This window comes from Myodes glareolus, chromosome 3, assembly GCF_982192425.1.
Source record: "Myodes glareolus chromosome 3, mMyoGla1.1, whole genome shotgun sequence".
NCBI classification, from domain to species: Eukaryota; Metazoa; Chordata; class Mammalia; order Rodentia; family Cricetidae; genus Myodes; species Myodes glareolus.
In genome coordinates this window covers 69,705,656-69,723,976 of record NC_142028.1, presented here as the reverse complement: position 1 = coordinate 69,723,976, position 18,321 = coordinate 69,705,656, and the positions used below count along the sequence as shown (strand labels likewise).

The window sequence follows — 18,321 nt, the reverse complement described above, 5'->3', positions numbered from 1 at the left end:
TGGTGGCACACGCCCTTAATCCCAGCACTTGGGAGGCAAAGCCAGGAGGATCTCTGTGAGTTGGAGGCCAGCCTAGTCTACAAGAGCTAGTTCCAGGGGCTAGAGAGATGGCTCAGAGGTTAAGAGCACTGGCTGCTCTTCCAGAGGTCCTGAGTTCAATTCCCAGCAACCACATGGTGGCTCACAACCATCTGTAATGAGATCTGGTGCCCTCTTCTTTCTGGCCTGCAGGCATACATGGAGGCTGAACACTGTGTACATAATAAATCTTTAAAAAAAAAAAAACTGACAAAAAGGAGCTGGAGAGCTGGAGAGCACTGGCTGGTTCGATTCCCAGCACCCACATGGTGGCTCACAACTGTCTATAAGTCCAGCTCCAGGGAATCCAACACCCTCACACAGACACACATGCAAGCAAACACCAATGCACATAGAATAAATAAATCTTAAAAAAAAAGAACCCAGACCAAGCTTGCTCCTTAATTGTGAATATCCTCCCCAACCCCTAGGTGGGTCTTGTACTCCATAATTTGCTGTCCATTTGGGGTGTGTCCATAGTGAGTCTATGCCTCCATTCTGATGTCCATAGTGAGTCTACGCCTCCATTCTGATGGTTCTTGGCATTATGTCACATAAGGAATTGTAGGCATTGAGGGTGGGCTGCACACATTTGATAAGATAGTGCAGGGGCTGATCCCCCTGCCTTCAACCCTCACATTCTGGAATTATAGACAGGTACCACCACACCTAGTAAATTGTTTTACTTACTTATATTCCTTGAGTGTGTGCTACACTGACTTTTAGGTGAACAACCATCACAGTGTGTAAAAAGGTGGGCAGATTTAGAAGGTGGACACTGTGACAGAAATTTGCTTTGCTTTTCAAGGATCCTGGGAACACCCTAAAGCTGGGAGCCCTGTGTGGAATAGGATTCCCTACTTATTGGAGATGGGCCTTTAATTACCTTGAGAGAACATTTTGCTTCTGGTTTTCAAAGAACAATGCTTTGATGCCCTCTCTCACTGATGAACTACCTCACAGGGTGACCTAGTCTCAAGGAAAGACATGCAGATCTGTCCAGCAATGGACTCCTTAGAGGAGTCAGAGGAACCTTCCCTTTATTAGTGCTCTGGGGTCTTGAGGGAGGACACCACAGGGCATCTGCCCTTTCACCCTGAGCAGCTCTGGCACAAACTATCCAGAGGGATGAAGTAGGTGAGGGGAAAATGTCACCTCTGGGCTGCTTTCAACTAGAAAGTCATGTCTCACCTCTGATCAACTGGTCTCCTTATTTCTGGAGGCTAGCAGTCTTTGTGGTATCTTCTTGTTTTTAAAAATATGTCATTCAGGGGACTGGAGAGATGACTTAGCAATTAAGAGCACTGGTTGCTCTCCCAAAGGACCAGGGTTCAATTTCCAGCACCCACACAGTGGCTCACAACTGCCTGCAATTCCGGTCCATGGGATCTGAGGGCACTGCACACATGTGGTGCACAGACATATAACACAGGCAAAGCACTCATATACATAAAAATAAAATCAGAAAAGCAAAAATTACTGCTAAACTAACCCAAACACTGAGGATGCAATTTGTTTCACATCATCCAGCCCGTTTTTTTGAAACACTGAGATGGGGGAAAACTTGTCTTTCTTAGGAGGAAGGACTAATGTGGCTGAAACACCTGTGTACTCTGTGGAATTCCACTCAATCCCGAGGGTAGGCTCAACACTGAGAGACGGAAGGGACAGCTGGAAGCCTCAGGTGTGGTTAATCTAGGCTGTTACTTCTCTCTTCCAAATTCTACCACTGACCAGAGGTGGCTTCTCTTATAAAGTGCACACACAGCAAGTCCAGCGATGACTCCAGTTCTTTCCCAGAGTCCTCTGCCACCAGCATTCCATGCAGCATCACTGTGGAGAGATAGAGGAAGGCAGACCCTGCCTGAGCCCCAGGTCTATGGAGTAAGCAAGAAGAATGACAGTGGGTGCCCTCTTCCTCTTGGCCCAGTCCCACACTGGTTTACTGTGCTGCCTTTCAGCTCATCCTCCTTAGCTCCTGAGACACAGAGGGGAACACAGCTGGCCTGAGCTACCACAGCCCTGGATCTTGGGGTCCCTTTTGGAGGTCAGAGCTTATGCCCATAGGAAAGGTTTCTTTCCACACTCCTGAGAAGGCAGTTGTCCAGGGCTGCCCACTCCAGGAGCCGCAGCTCCCAAACCACCCGAGTGAGTGCGGCACAGCTGGAGACAACAGGCAGGCTGAGGACTGATTTAAAAAACAAAGCAAACCAACATTTATTGAAAACAGCAATTTCTCAGTAGGACAAATCAGCTGAAATGCCACTGCTCAGAAACAACATGTATGAGAGCCCCAGCAGTAGAAAAGAAAACTTGAAACACCTCCGTCTATAGAGGGCTGAAATAGCAACAGACTAACAGAGAGAGAGAGAGAGAGAGAGAGAGAGAGAGAGATGCACCTGCACTCGCAGGGAGCACAGGGCCCGCTGCTATGCATGGTCTGCCCCACCCTGGGCACAAGTCACACAGGCCCTCTGGTAAGCGCTCCAGGACAATGCTCCAAGCAGTCTACAGACTTAGTGGGATCATGAACCACAGACAGCTCAGCCACTCTGCACCAGGTACACAAAGCCTTCAACTAGGCTTGTGTTCCCTATCCAAGTAGAGGTGTGCAGAAGACACGGAGCTGTCAAACCAACATACGGCCTTTGATAAACAGAGACAGACAGAGAGCACCACTCATGGCCAGCAGGTAAAACCCGACATCCAGGACCCCATAGGATGAGGAGACGAGGACAGATGTGCATGTTCTGCCACCACAGTCCCTGCTGCCACCTGGGCTGCTCTTGCATCTTCTCATTTGCCGGTCCGTATGCTGCTGCAGATCTGGGCAAGGCGGGTCTAAAGAGGAGAGAGGTCATTTCAAGATGTGCCTCGCATGCCAGTTCAGTCAGCTCTTAGTCTACCCAAGCAAGGATTGCTTTTAAAGACTGATTTATTTTTATTTTTCTGTGTGTGAATGTGTCTAGTGTCTACAGAGGCCAGAAGAGAGCACTAGATTCCCAGGAACTGGAATTGCAGGTGGCTGTGAACTGTCATGTTTGCTGGGAGGCAACTTGGGTCCTCTGCAAGAGCAAGCTCCTGATCACTGAGTCGGCCCTCCAGCATCCCAGGCCTAGATCTGAGTGACTCTTCCTTCTGTTCTTTATTTGTACTGTAACTAATCAGAGACTAATGGGAGTCTCATTTCTTAAGTGAGACAGTGAAGTACACTGATGCTGGGGAATGGCTGTCACAGGCATCTACGACACCTTAGTACTTATTTAGGATCTTAGCTCAAGGCTTGTTCCATTCCTGATGTACACAAGATGGGCCTCCAGCAGACATGCCTGCACCCCAAGCTCCCGCCCACAGCCAACTACGGCTGACTGGGCTGTAGGCGGGCTAGTCCTCTTGAGAATTTAAACTAAGACAGAAAATGGAACAGTGCTGACAGTGGAACAATAAAGAGAGCTGAGCTGTGCTCTGCAAAGTCCCACAGAGGCCAGTGTCAAGGGCAAGTTCCTCCACATGGAGACAAACCCAGGACTCACCGAGAGCTTCTTAATGTTCCCTAGGGCCTCTGGATTCAGCTGAGCAATATCAACCCTCTGCAAGTCACTGGCCAATAACCGCAAGCTCTGTATGGAGGGAGAAAGGGTTAGATGGCATGTTCTTCTAGACTGGAAGCTCTACCAGCAGCCAGTGTACTCAAGATCCCCTTAATATTCTGCATGAGGTGACAGAAGACAGCTCGGATGGAGAAATGATAGTGTAGGTGGGTGGTACCAGTGTGTTAAAGACTCAGGGACAATGGCACAGTTAATGCTATCAGCGGACCACTGGCTGGATTACACAAGTACAATGCCACACAGATCAAATCTGCAGTCAGTTGCCCTCCCCTCATGCAGGATGGTAACTGCTCCTTGCAGCACTGAGAAGCCGGGCCAGCCTGTTTCATGATGTCTCCAGACCCCTGCTGTGCCTTCTTCTGTGCCCACTCTAATAGCCCTTACTGTCCACACCCACTGCACCACTGAGCTGCTTCTCAAGGGCAGCAGAAGACAGCTGAGAGACAGATGGAACCCAGGGCTAGGCACGGGTCCTCCCAGCTGGGCCCTGACCCTGGGAGAGAGCACCGGGTTCTGAGTGCTGAGGTGGTGTGGTGACTAGGACCCACCCACTGAGGGAGTCTTCAGGGCCTCTGAAGCAGGTGTGGGGACACAACTAGGGGAAAGAGGCTTCGCTGTGCAGCATTCTGGGGCCTGGATTCCCAGAGCACTACTTACTGCACCACCCCCCACGGGCACGGTGAGGGAGATCTCTTTGCTGTCAGCGAGAGGGCTGCCGTTGATGGAGATGTTGTAAATCTGCTCCCTGGCTGCTGGAGTGCGCAGGCCTGGGGTCTTGAAAACCCTAAAAGTTGGAAAACTCTGTGAAGGTGGCTTGGCAGACTGAATAATGACACCCTCACAACAAGCTCTTCCAACCCCATCTGGTCTCAAGCTGTAGTTTTCAAATCACATGTTTCTAAGAAGGCAAATTCTAAATTTAGGGAAAACATTTCTCAAGCTGTAATGACTAACACAGCTGGGGAAAGGAGGCTGCAATTATCAAACATACATCCAGCAGAAGTCAACTTGTACCCATGCAAACTGAAGGCCAAAGCTCCATACGGGTCCCCATCACCCACCCATCCACAGAACCAGAACTACACTGTGCTTCCAGGGGTAGCTAAGTGCTTTATCCCGAGGCACTCTCCAAGGTCAAAGGATGGTGATTCCAGGACATCACACTAACCCTTGAGACCATCCTTCTCTACTCAGAACTCCGATATGTATTTCTTCCAAAATGACGTTAAGTAGATGTCACTGGAAACAGCGGAGTAGGAATTAAAATGGAAAGTTGGCAGGCGGTGGTGGCACACGCCTTTAATCCCAGCAGAAGCAGGCAGATCTCTATGAGTTCAATGTCAGTCTGGTCTACAGAGCTAGTTCCAGGACAGTCAGGGCTACACAGACACCCTGCCTTGAAAAATCAAAATTAATAAAAAATGAAGTCTTCCTCATCTGAGATAACTCCTTCTTGTTCTACTCCCTGAAGTTACTGCTCTGCTTCCTCATTTCTGTCTACACGAGAGCAGCAGGAGCATACACTACACCAAAGCAGCCTGGAAAACGGCTCTGACTGTGAGCTTCCTCCCTTGGAGCACTCACCATCCTCACTCCTAAGAGCTGGATTAGTAGTGCCTGCTACCGTCCCTACCATCCTACCACCCCTTGGCCTTCACAGTAACTTTCAAAGAGTATAGGGATAAGCAACTACTCAGCTTCCAAAACCATCCAACCAGAGTCAGAAGGCTAAAAGCACAGGCCTTCTAGCTATGACAGACCAGTGCTCGCTCCCCGTCATCAGGGTCAGGGGAGGGTCCGCTGTGGGAAGTTCAGCCCAGAGATTCAGGAGCATCACTTATACACCAGGGCTGCTCTCGGTACTCACCTAGAATCAAACCTAGGTGTCATCCCTGGGGTTGGTTTCACCATAGATGGCTCCAGCCTGCTCATAGCTGGTGTCACAAAATTATGGCTTAACCTGCAGGGAAGAAACAGCCCATGTTGGTGGTGGTGGTGGGGCATCAAGTCAAGGTGCAAGGATGGCAGCAGCCACAGAGGCAAGTGGTCATGTCAGATGCTGCCCCACACCCACCACGTTATGGGACCCTCTGAGTTGCCTGGGAGGGGAGCACTATTCTTATCTATTTACAGCCACAGAAGCTCATCATAGTAAAGAACTTCCACAAGACCACACAGAGAGGTGCAGACAGACTGAATTCAACAGCCTGTGGCAGCATGGGACTTCCCGGCTGGATGGAAGAACCTGTGGACCATGAAAGCAACTGGTTCTCTCTGGGCAGATGGCTGATGTCTTTGCCAGGACATGGCCTGCCCTCCTTTAGAGACAGGTAGTACAGAGCCCAATCCCTTGAGCTGTTTCCCCTTCCCCACAGAGTTTACAGTGGAGTCTGCAAGATCTGTTTGAGCCCATGGAGATTCTTAACTAAGCAAGACCAGGAGGGTATATCAAGAAACTAATTTTGGGTTGGGTAGGCAATTCTATGGTTACGAGTACTTCCTGCTGTTCAGAGGATCCAAATTCCCAGTGGGCACATCAGGTGGCTCCAGCTGCTATCCCCTCATTTCCCAGAGCTCTCTCTGCGTCTACTTCTGCCACACTAAATGGAGTTCTCCAACAAAAACAACCAGCACATCTCTCTCAGGGAATCATCACCTTTTGCTCCTGCTCCTTCTTTGTGTGGACTGGGTTCTCTTCTTGGATGGAGGGCATCTTTTGACCTGAAGGGACAATCAAACAAACCTGAAGTCACACAGAGCCTAGCAAAGGAGAGAAGAAAGATAAAAACAGAGGGGAAAGAGAACTGGCTTTTGAAAGGAAAACTCCACATAGGAAGAACCATTGCAGTTGAGCACAGTGGCACAATGCTGGGAATCCCAGCACCGGAAGGCTGAGGCAGGAGGCAGGAGGACAGTGAGTTCAAGGCCAACCTGGGCTACACAGTAAGACTGTCTCAAAAACCCAGACCAAATATACAAGGGCCACTGTAAAGAATTCAGTAATTACAATATGCAGAACTTAAGGACTTTGAAATAGAAGATGTGGGCTAAGATTAAAGGGAAATCTTGTATGTATACACACACACACACTCAGACATGAGTGTACATGTGGAGTGTACATGTTGGGTGTTTTTCCTCTAGAGCTCCTCCCCTTATGGTTTGAGAAAGGCTCATTCATTGAACCTGGAGCTCACTAATTGGCTGGTCAGGTGGGCTTGCTCCCATTACTTTCCTTAAAGTACCATTATGGTCATTACTCAGAGCACCTCATGTGCCCAATCCAGGGACTCCTCTGTGTCCTCACCTTCCAGAGTCCTGGGAGTGCCTGACAGGGTCCCATTCTCTCTGTGGCCTCTCATACCCGACCCTGCTGTCTCTCGTCCTGGCCATCGCAGGAGTTTTCCCCTCTGGTGCACACCAGCAGCTCCCCCACCTGCGTGCTCTCCAGCAGCCTTCCCACCTGGACGACCCTGGTATAAAGACCCAGGGGTCAGAGTGTCTCTGTCTCATCTCTCAAGCAGGCTGGGCTCTAGGCTGAAATCCTGCCTAGCCTTGAAAGCCTGAAAACTACTTAACTCAGCGGGGCAGGCAATTGGCGGTGCTCCTGAGAACCTTAACCAGCGGCTCTGCCTTCTCAGGGTCCTCCAGTCACTGGACAGCTATCTAGTCTAGAAAGCATTTACCACCTCTGGCTTCTTTCTTAGGCCAACCAAGCTCACTTTTTCTTTATAAACTCACCCCAAAATCATCCCCACTTTTTTGTTAGTAGGCATTTACTTCAGGCTGTCCTGACTATGTCCCTTCTTTTCTTTTCCCTCTTCCATTTACTCTGAATAGTTTTGAAATATTGACAGCTCTTACTATTGCCCGACAGAATGGAAACTCAAGTTTGGTATTGGGTCACTCATTATCTGGTCTGCACTTCCCTCCGCTTCCCGATCCACAAACTTTACACTTGTATCTCCAGTGACGAGCTCTCTGACATGTAAAGTGCAGTCTTCCAGTTTGAACTATGCCAGAGTAACAATGTATTCCACATTTAAAAAAAATTAATTTGTACAGGTGTTATGCCTGAATGTATGTATGTGTGCTACAAGCGTCCCTGGGGGCCGTGGAGACCAGAAGATGCCAGCTCTCTTGAAATTGGAGTTACATACAGAAGTAAGCCATGACAGGCACTAGGGCCCTCTGCAAGAGCAGCCAAACCATCCCTCCAGCCTTGTCCCACATCCTTCTGCACTTGTGTAATCCCTGTCAGCTTACTCTTGCAGACCGAAGATTCTTATGGCTTTCTTCTTCTTCTTCTTCCACTATCACTTCATCCACCCGGATCATCTTCTGCTCTGTAACAAACAGTTTTAGGGTTACTTCTGCCAGAACCTGTCTGGCTAAGGGGATTCCATAGCTCTGCCTTCCACGTAAGAGCACCTTAAGTATGAGAATTTGTTATTTCCACTGGAATCATCCATTTTAAACATCCCTAGTGCCAGGTGGTGGTGGTGCTCACCTTTAATCCCAGCACTCGGGAGGCAGAGGCAGGCGGATCTCTGTGAGTTCAAACCAGCCTGGTCTACAGAGTGAGTTCCAGGACAGCCAGAGCTGTTACACAGAGAAACCTTGTCTCGAAAAACAAAAAAAACAAACATCCCTTGTACTCCTAGTTCCTTCTAAGATAATTACAAATACCAATGTAATAACTAGTAGCTTTTGTTTTTATGGGGAGGTGGGTTGTGTTTTTGAGACAGGGTTTCACTGTAGACTTGGCTATCCTGGAACTCACTCTGTAGATCAGGCTGGCCTCGAACTCACAGAGATGCACCTGCCTCTGTGCCCTGAGTGCTGGGATTAAAGGCGTGCGCCACTGCCTGACTAGAACTAGTAGTTTCTATAACTTTTGTTTCCTACTGTCCAGTTGGCCTCCTGTTCATTCATTCCACAAATAACAACTACAGGCACAATTCTAGGGTTCAAGGGTACAGAAGCAACAATCCTCCACACCCATTCCTATAGTGTACGTGCTCCATGTCTTATAACCTTGTCAAGCGAGGACGCTTATAGATACAACAACTGGTGAGTCTTCATTAAAGCCAGCTGAACTAGTAAGAGGCAGCAGCAATCTCAGACTAATGTGTTTGTTTTTGTTGTTTTCTGGCAGTTATCTCTTTCTTTCTTCCTTCCTTCCTTTTTTTTTTTTTTTTTTTTGAGATAAGGTCTTGTTACACATCCTAGGCAGGCTTCAAAATCACTATATAACCCATGCTGGCCTCAGACTTGGAATTCTCATGCTTGAATCTCCCAAGCGCTGGGATTACAGGTGCATGCCATCACTTTTGGCTCAAGTCTATCTTAACCAGAATGCTGGGCTGGCCCTACAGTAGCAATACATATTGGTTTTCTTGTTTGCTTTAACCATTGATTGTTTTCCTTTGTTTAAAACCTCTTTAAAAAACAGGCCAGGCGGTGGCAGCACACACCATTAATCTACGCACTCAGGAGGCAGAAGCAGACGGATCTCTGTGAGTTTGAGGCCAATTTGGTCTATAGAGTGAGTTCCAGGACTGGTTCCATAGCTACCGAGAAACCCTGTCTCGAACCCTCCCTACCCTACCCCCCCAAAAAAAACCCCACAACAAAACAAATTATCACCACCAAGTTTTGCTAAATAAATACAAGCTAGGAGCTAAAAAAAAATCCCGAGCAGGGGTTACATAGAGAAAATTCAGGTATTCAGTCATAGTGGTGGAGAGATCGGGTTCAACCACTATAGCCTTTTTTATTAGCCGTGACCTTGACCCATAAATGTGTGTTTTCTGAAGAGTCTCAAGTAGCCCAGGTTGGCCTCATACTCACGCTGTAGCTGAGGCTGAGCTTGACCCACTGACCCCCCTCCTCCACCTTCCAGTACTGGGATGGTGGGTTCCCTTTCTCCCTTCCCCTGTGTGTTTCCTGAGACAGGATTTCTCTGTGTAGTCCTGGCTGTCCTGGAACTCACTCTTTGGACCAGGTTGGCCTTGAACTCACAGATCCACCTGCCTCTGCTTCCCAAGTGCTGGAATTAAAGGTCACTGTCCTGCCTTTTTTTTTTTTTTTTTTTGCTTTTAATAGCTTCCCTTTAGCTGAAGCTGAAAGGTCAAAGGGTTATAAGGACACGTATTAACTGTTGGTTGATGACAGGCCTGGTGTGTTTAGTTCCAACTGCTAGCCATCAAGTAAGCAAAACTTAGGGAGCTCAAAGCAAAGTGCTATTATCTAAACAAAGAAATGACAGTGGAGGCCGGGTATGGTGTGATGGGGAAGCTCTGTTAACCAGTCACACCTAGTTAAGGCATGGCTACCTGGAGCCCAGGAAGAAAATCGGAGAGGGACCAGGTGCACGTTTTCTCGCTTCCCGCCAGACAGAGGAAGTCGGGCTTCCCATTCTTGTGGCATGAGTTTTCCCATTACAACAATTAAAAATATAATTGTTATCCTTAAGCTGGCCTGGTTATTTCCCGTATCGAGGTAATTTGCGACAATGGTGGTGCACACCCCTTAACCCCAGTACTCATGAGGCAGGGGCAGGCAGGTCTCTGCCAATTTCAGGACAGCCAGGGCTGTGTACACAAACTCCGTCCTAAAACAAAACTAAACACCCAAACCAACCAACCAACAAAAAGATATAGAGGGACCTAGCAGACTGAACATGGGGCCAGGAACTCTAGCCCACTCCCATCCTGTATGCAGGGGCAAACACTGCATACTTTCTTCACTCTACAAGGCAGGTGTGATGGAAGCTGTCAGAATTGGCAATGGTTCTGTTCCTGAGTGTTAAATGCCCCTCTGGAGAGCAGCCTGTACATACAGGCCATGGGAAGGTCTGCCCCTCACCAGTATCGGATGCATCAAGCTGTCACTGAACAGTGACGGTGGCATGTGGTCCAGTTCTCTTTTTTTAAAAAGGTTCTATGCTGGGGCTGGAGAGATGGCTCAGTGGTTAAGAGCATTGACTGCTCTTCCAGAGGTCCTGAGTTCAATTCCCAGCAACCATATGTGGCTCACAACCACCGGTAATAAGATCTGGTGCCAACTTCTGTCTGCAGGGATACATGCAGGCAGACCATTGTACACATAATAAATAAATAAATCTTTTTTAAAAAAAAAAAGTTCTATGCCTTAATCCCATATTCATTAGTTATATTCTAGCTTCCCAAAGAATTGCTTCTGAGCTGGTAAGATGATTCAGTGGGTGCTTGCTACTGTAAGTTGTCCTATAAGCACACACCACCCATTTGCAAATGAATACAGGTCACAACAGTCCTGCAGTATGGGTAAGCATATGAGATGACTGCACAGGCAGAGAGGTCACTGAATGGAGTCACAAGCATTTAAATGCTAAGGAAGTTTTTTATTTTTTATTTTTTGCAATTCTCTTCAGTTCTACTGATGATGCCAGGGAGAAACACTTCTGGAGAAAGAAAACAGGCACCGAGGCCCAGCTTCCAGCACAGCTTCCCCACCCCACCCAACTTCTTTTCTTTTTTTTGGTTTTTCAAAACAGGGTTTTTCTGTGTAGCCCTGGCTGTCCTGGAACTCTCTATGTGGACATCCAAGTCAAGAGATCCACCTGTCTCTGCCTCCCAAGTGCTGGGATTAAAAACAGGCACCACCACTTTTCAACCAATCACATTTTTATCCAGATAGTCTTGGCAGAGAGAGGCACACCAATGAGGCCCGGTCTGAGTAGTCAACAAAGCCTCCTGGATCTCAACTCTGTGCTCCATGAGGAGCTTGGAAATGCACTCACACCAGGCATGCTAGCACATGCCTCTAATTCTAGCACCGAGGTAAGAGGCTGGCCAGTTCCAGGCCCTTCTGTGTTCCGTAGAGGCTCTGACTCAGACCACCAAAGGTCTTAGGAGATGATGAGTGGATAGCGGGCTTGCCATGCACGCTGAGGAAGGGAGTTTAGACACCCAGAACCCAGGGAAAAGGCCACCTGTAACCCCAGCCTCTGGGGTGGAGACCGGGCATGTGGCAAGCTGGCTAGCTAGACTGGCTGAAGAGGCAAGCTCTAAGTTCACTAAAGTGACACACACCCACCCACCCACTCACCCACCCACACACACCATAAACATATACAAATAAAATTATACAAAAGAAAAAAGTACTCACTTTTGACAGATTTCAATGGTGTCTTAATAGCTTCAGCTGTTAACTTGTTTATTTCTGTGATGTCTACATCAGTCTGTGACAAACAGCCAGAAACAATCAATAAAAAAAAAATCAGGCACAAACTAATTATAAACCTACCACACAAGACCTTGCCAAAAACTTGCTTCTGGCTATGTGTTCTTTCCTTGTTCTATTTTCTTGTCTCTCTTGAGGAATGACAGGGTTAATTTACTGGTTCTGATTAGGATTAGGGTTATTTAAAGGAAGTTTATAGATTTGGTTGTGTTCATATATACATGCATGTATGTATGTTTAAGTGTGTGTGCGCACACACACTTTTTTTCAGTTTTACTTGCATATTGGTGGTGTTGGTTTGTTTGAGACAGGGTCTTCCTACACAGCCAAGAGACTGGGTTCATAGTGAGTCCTTTCTTCAGGGGACCCTAAAGTCCCATGAAGCATGACTGACAGGGGATTGATAGACAGACTGGTAGGGAGCGCGGAAGTCACCAGGAGAATTCTGAGGCTGTCTACGCTCAGCAGGAAACAGCTCTTTAACAGATTAGTGATGTCTAGCATTCCTGTCAAGTTTCTACCATTTCTAGTAATGGCTGGCAGGCTTTGAACTCACTACTAGTGGCAGACCATGGACACAGTGCAAGAGTTAACACTGCAGGCCTGACTGTGAGGTTGGACCTTGCTGGCTTCTGAGAACAAGGAATTCAGGATTCCTCATTCCTGCTAACAATAGCTCTCTGTGCTTAAACTTAGTGCAACCAAATATAGTTTACACGTTATTACCTGCGTTTCTCTGCTAGGCAGAGGATGCCCAAGTGACTAGCTCCTGTAAAAATCTATATAGAGTCTTGAGTGACCGTTTCTGCTAAGAAAACAGTTCACCTACATTGACTTAAGCTTGTTCTGCATCTCCACTGGAAGGGGACTCCTGGTCACTTATACCTGGCTTCCTCTGGTTTGGTTTTGTTAAGTCGGGGTCACTCTATGTAGCCCTGAGTGTCCTAGAACTCAATATGTAGGCCAGGCTAGCCCTGATCTCCAGAGATCCACCTACTTCTGCCTCCTGAGTGGTTGGATTGAAAGCGTGCGCCACCATCCATGCCTGCTTGGCTCCCTATGAACTTTGACATTTGTATATGATGAGAATGCCCTGCTCATTCTGCTTGGCATTCTTGTGATAAGTCTTTGTCACAAGTCTTCTTAGGGAATCACCAAATCTGTAACTGCAGTGTTTGAGATGCTGAAGCAGGAGGATCAACATGTTCAAGGTAAGCCTGGACACACAGTGGTTTTGAGAGCCCCAATAAACCTAGCTAGGAGTTTTGGAGCCAAACTATAATTTCTCCCCTGGATTACAAAACAAAGCTAACCTGGAATTCCTTCAATTTGGTGTGGTAGTGTTGGATCTCCCACACTGCATTAGAAGGTTTATTTGCAGTTCTGCGCATCTGACTAATTTAAAATGAGAGAGACATATTAGCTAATGAGCACGATTCAGCTGGAATGTTTTGAAACATTAAATCTGGGTCTCTGCAGGGGCTGAGTGAGATGAGTCATGGGACTCATTATAACGAGAGAACGTGGACTAAGGTTGTTGTACGCTGTACAGCTTCTGGCTTGATTCGCTTGTCTCCACCTTTCTATAGCACATATCCCCAAACACTTCAACAACTGGCTCCTAATTATCTTTAACTTCTGAAACTAATGAACACCCACTACTCAGTGAAGACTTAACCCTTTAGTCACTGTATCCTTTCAATCCAATACTCCAGTTTTGATGAACTCATACAAACTATGATAAACTTTCTTACAAGAACACAGGTGAGTGTGTGTATGTACTGCTTATATATGATTTTGTCGTGCCTAGAGACTTTGTGAAGGCCAATGCTGGAGTAGTTCCCAACTCTGTCCAATAGAACTTTCTGGAAGGACAGAAACATTCTACCATTGTGCTGTCAACATAGTGGCTAAGAGTAACCTGGCTGCTGGTCATTATAGTGGCTGGTGTCTGAAGGAGAAAATCACTTTTGGTAGGAGACGATAAGGAAAAGGCTGTGCCTGGTAGTGACTGAGTCTTCAACAGTGTGGCATGAAAACAATCTCTATTTCCCAGTCTCCTAGGCGAGGGCACAGCATAATATATTTTTTTTCCCTGAGAAAGGATTTTTCTATGTAGTCCTGGCTGTCCTGGAACTCGCTCTGTAGACCAGGCTAGCTTCGAAGTCAGAGATTCCCCCGCCACTGCCTCCCAAATACTGGAATTGAGGACGTGCGTCACCACACTCAGCTGAGTCTAAAAAAGTTAAAGAAACTTAAGCTCTAATGCTCTCCACTTCCCCTACAAACTTCAGGGTAAAGGACCACGAGGAAGCTGTCAAAATGGACCAGATTGCTCTGATGATTTAGGATTGACAAATCCATCCTCACTGCTTGTGTAACAGGTCAATCTTTGCTCTCCTTGGGATATTTCTCAACCCCTCACAGTTTGCACCACCTTTCCCTCCAACGATCCCAAGTCCCTATTTTTAAGTCCTTACTCTAAGTCATACCTTCCCCACCGCCCACAAACTCCATGTTAATCTGTTTATCTATATGTTTATAAACTAATCTGTTACCAGTTTATTTCATAAACTAACATTATTCATCTTTCAGAAGGAAAAGAAAAACACAAACTTTCCTACCAGATGTCATGGCAATGTGTTGGGGACAGGCCATGACTCCCATGCCCTACTGCTGTGCCCCCCCTCCCCCAGCTCTCAAACTCCGAGTGAGTGTGTATGGAGGTAGAGAGGTATGACTGACTGACTGTTGGTCATTGGCCATCAGCTGACTTTTAGGAGCTCTGAGCTCCAATCCGAGGCAAACAGATCCCCACCCAGTGCTGTCTGAGGATTTTCCGTATATCACTTCATCGACACAAATTCGGGAAGGTTGAACAGTGCTTGTTGTGACTAGCAAAAGATTCTCACCACTGTAACCACAGAGCTGCACAGCTTAAAAGGCCAAATATTCCGATATAATAGTCTTATTTCTGTAGCCTTATGACATTTTAAGGGGTCAGGGAGAAGGGACTGGAGAGGTCGGCAAGGGGATCATGAGTTCTAGGCCAGTCTGCATGAGACGGTTTCAGGAAATCAAAATCCAAAGAAAATGGAATAGTATTTGCATATAATGTAAACAAGTGTTATATATTTCTAACTCTCTCTAAACAAATCAAAACACTTAACACCAGGTAAATACTATATAGACATTTGCTATGCTGTGGACTTAGAGAATAAGTATGTACATATTCAGTGTGGATGCAATCTATTTTTTTGAGTATTTCTGACCCATGGTTGGTTGCAACCCAAGATGAGGAACTCACAGATGCAGGAGGCAGGGGTGTCACAGAGCACACTCATTTTTAAGGACTGATATCTATCAGTTGACACAAATAATGTCCTGAGGAACCTTTTCTACAGTACATCCAATAGCTGGATTTTTATGACAGGATTAAACTTACAAACTAACCAACTCAAAAACAATATGGTTCACTTACTGTTGCTGCCTCTTCCAGGGCCTGTTTGTTTCCTCCAAGGGCTTGAAAAAGAACATTATATTTAGTTACTATTAGGTCTGAATGATGAATTGTCTTTCCCAGTACTATCCATTATCTTTCTCAAACTGATGGGTGAAGCCTTGGATCTAGCACTGCCTTTCACAATCTTTCTTCCAGTCTGACCCTCACTGCTGTAGCTAGTCACTCTCCATCTGTGTCCTCAGAGTTCCTGTTGTTCCCCCAATGTGCAGCTGTCCACACGATCCAGTGCTTTGATACACAGCACTTCTTCTGCTCAGTACTTCTCTGTACCCTTCACATTTCTACTCATTCTTTAAAGCTCAGCTCAAATGCCACACTCAAACTGTTAATTTCTCTACTATAATAGACTGCTTCAAAGTGTAAACACGCACGTACATAGCACAGCAAGTTACTCAAAAGCTACTGGAGCTATTTAGTTGTCTACTCCTGCCTGAACTGGATTCCAGAGATGATACCCTTTGGTCCTGGTAGGAACCTGGCATAATAAATGTCAGACTAAAAAGATCTTTGTTAGATCCAGACGTAGAATGAGAACTTAGGTTAGCTCCTCTTATTAGAAATCCTCCTGAATCCTTCCTATGTATAAATTAAGATCTTAGGCCTTATAAACAGAATGCGCCAGGGGTTCAAATAGACTCTGCCTCTAAATATGTGAGCCTGAGTAAAGTCTCTCTCTGTATCCTAACCTTATCATGCTAAAACTGGTCTACTGTCTGGCGTGGTGGCACACGTCTTGAATACCAGAACTTGGGAGTCAGAGGCAGGTAGATCTCAAGTGTGTTCAAGGCCACTTTGGTCTACCTAAGAGAGGTCCATAACAGCCAGGGCCACAAAGGGACCCTGTCTCAAAAACAAAACTCAAACTGGCTTACTATTATGATTAATTTGCACTTACTGGCTACTACTTCCATCTTTTTTGTAGTATTTAAAATTCTAATTCTATATAATTCCCCCCCACCCTGAGACAGGGTTTCTCTGTGTAGCCCTGGCTGTCCCGGAGCTCACTCTGTAGACCAGGCATATGCCATCATCACCTAGCTCTATATGAATTTTTAAAAGACCCTCTCCACTAACCTATAAGCTTTTAGTGTGGAGACAGTGTGTGCTTTATTCCTTACTGCATCTTTAGTACCCAGTATAGTGACTAAGGTTTAACTTTGTAGAAATGAATGAGCACATGGGTTAATATGGCATATCAGAAGAATCACGGCTCCTGTGAGTAAAAAAACACGCACTTCCGCCCAGGAAGAAAGAGCCACACCGGCAGCTATCAGTGGTGAGGAAAAGGGAGCGAGTGACAGCCACCTAATGGATGGGAGAGAACGATGCCTCCACGTTGTACTGAAGTCTAACAAGTGGTGGGGATGGGGTGGGATCTTTCTCTGGTCAGAAAAACACTCCTGTCTTTGCAGTTCACAAGTGACTTGCTCATTTTTAAACTGGCGATTTCCATACGAAAGAGCTCCTTGAGAATATTGTTCTAATTGAGCTTTGACAAAACCAAATCATTTTTCTCAATTTATTCATTCATTTTCAAAAGTCCGAGTATACACAAGTATTTCCTGATGTGTGAAAGTTATGTGAAATTGACATTCCATGTGCCCAGAAATAAAATTCATCATGACTCCTTTGGAACTATAACAGAAATCCAGTTCCAGAAATCTAAAATATTTGTTACCTGGCCTATTAAGAGAAAAGGTTTGCCTACCCATGGGCTGGATGACAGTCCTGGGTGAGACTGAGCAACAGGGTGGATTTAGATCACACACACCCCCACTCCCCTAAATATGGGTGTGTCTCCCCAACCCTCTCCTTGGATGGAGGGAGGGAAGGAGGGAGAGAAGGAGGGAGACGGAGGGAGGGAGAGAGGGAGAGAGAGAAAGATGATGCTGTGCCTTGGCCTTGCAACTCTCTCCCTCCTCTGTAAGGCCTAGTGCCCTGCGTCCTTGCCTACTGGCAAGTAGGCTACCTAGGTCTGTGTGCAACACCCTCCACTCACCCCCGAGAGCCTCCGGACTTGAAGGCGCTGTCTCTTCTCTCCCTTAAGGCCTCCATCATCCTACCTGCCTCTGACATATGTCTGTCTGCTAATGCTTTCCCACTCGGCTGTGAACGTGAGGCGCGCTATCCTAATAAGAATGCTCATCTGAGGGGTACTTTAAGTCAGCTCCCTTTCTAGGGCCCTGCCATTCGATTATAGGTCATGACAGCCGGCAATTTCCCACGGGTGAGTATGGTAGGCCTCATTAAGAACGAGTCGCTACAGAAAGCTTTCAAGACAAGCACTAGTCGGCTACCGGGAAGATGCTAGCCGCTCTTACCAAAGTAGTCGAGCCAGTTCATCTCGCGCAGGGCCTTAGGGAGTCGAAGGATCTCGATGTTGTATAAGTTTTCCACCTCCTTGAGGAGGTTCTGTCTGTCGGACTCGATCTGCTTGGTTCGAACTAGCACTGCAAAGAGGTCAAAGCCGATGGATTCCGGTTGTCAACAAGCGGGCAAAGCCGTCGCCACCGCGCCCAAGCCCGCCCGGAATTCGCGAGGGCCGCGAATCCGCTCCTTACCCTCGCGGTCGAAGTCCTTCAGGAAGGAGGCGAGCTTGCGGCTCCGCAGCGCGTTGGTCTTGGAGCGGCGGCTGCTGCCCTTCCTGGGAGCCATGGCGTCGGGGTGAGGGCTGCGTCGAGCGAAGAACCTAGCAGCCGGGTTCGGAGGCTGAGACGGGGAAAGAGGACGTGCGCGACCGCGGAGCGGCGGGAGTTCAGTTGTTGGAGGCTGGGAATCCTGAAGTCTGTGGACACGTACCTGCAGGCCCTGAAACACAGACGCAGGAAACCTCGCAGCTCCTCCGCTAACCGCCACCCAATTTAAACTCAACGAATACAGGAC

General features: G+C 47.1%; 1 protein-coding gene across 1 annotated transcript; it reads right to left on the bottom strand.

Moving 5' to 3' along the window:
• Nucleotides 1-2,270: 2,270 nt before the first annotated feature.
• On the bottom strand, nt 2,271-18,310 carry Cdca8 (cell division cycle associated 8). The gene is made up of 10 exons (XM_048434458.3): nt 18,000-18,310; nt 17,760-17,888; nt 15,397-15,437; nt 11,841-11,913; nt 7,953-8,032; nt 6,346-6,410; nt 5,557-5,649; nt 4,347-4,473; nt 3,612-3,698; nt 2,271-2,919 (listed from the first exon to the last, which is right to left on the bottom strand). Exons 1-10 carry the CDS (start codon nt 18,091-18,093, stop codon nt 2,875-2,877), a joined length of 834 nt encoding a protein of 277 aa, XP_048290415.1. The 5' UTR covers nt 18,094-18,310; the 3' UTR covers nt 2,271-2,874.
• Between the last annotated feature and the right edge of the window lie 11 nt (nt 18,311-18,321).

Coding starts and splice junctions, on each gene's coding strand:
- Cdca8 (XM_048434458.3), bottom strand. CDS start 18,093: ATGGCTCCCAGGAAGGGCAGCAGCCGCCGCTCCAAGACCAACGCGCTG. Junction 11,914..15,396: donor CCCTGGAAGAGGCAGCAACA/GTAAGTGAACCA, acceptor TGTTTGTCACAG/ACTGATGTAGACATCACAGA. Junction 3,699..4,346: donor TGCCCGTGGGGGGTGGTGCA/GTAAGTAGTGCT, acceptor CCCTCCATACAG/AGCTTGCGGTTATTGGCCAG.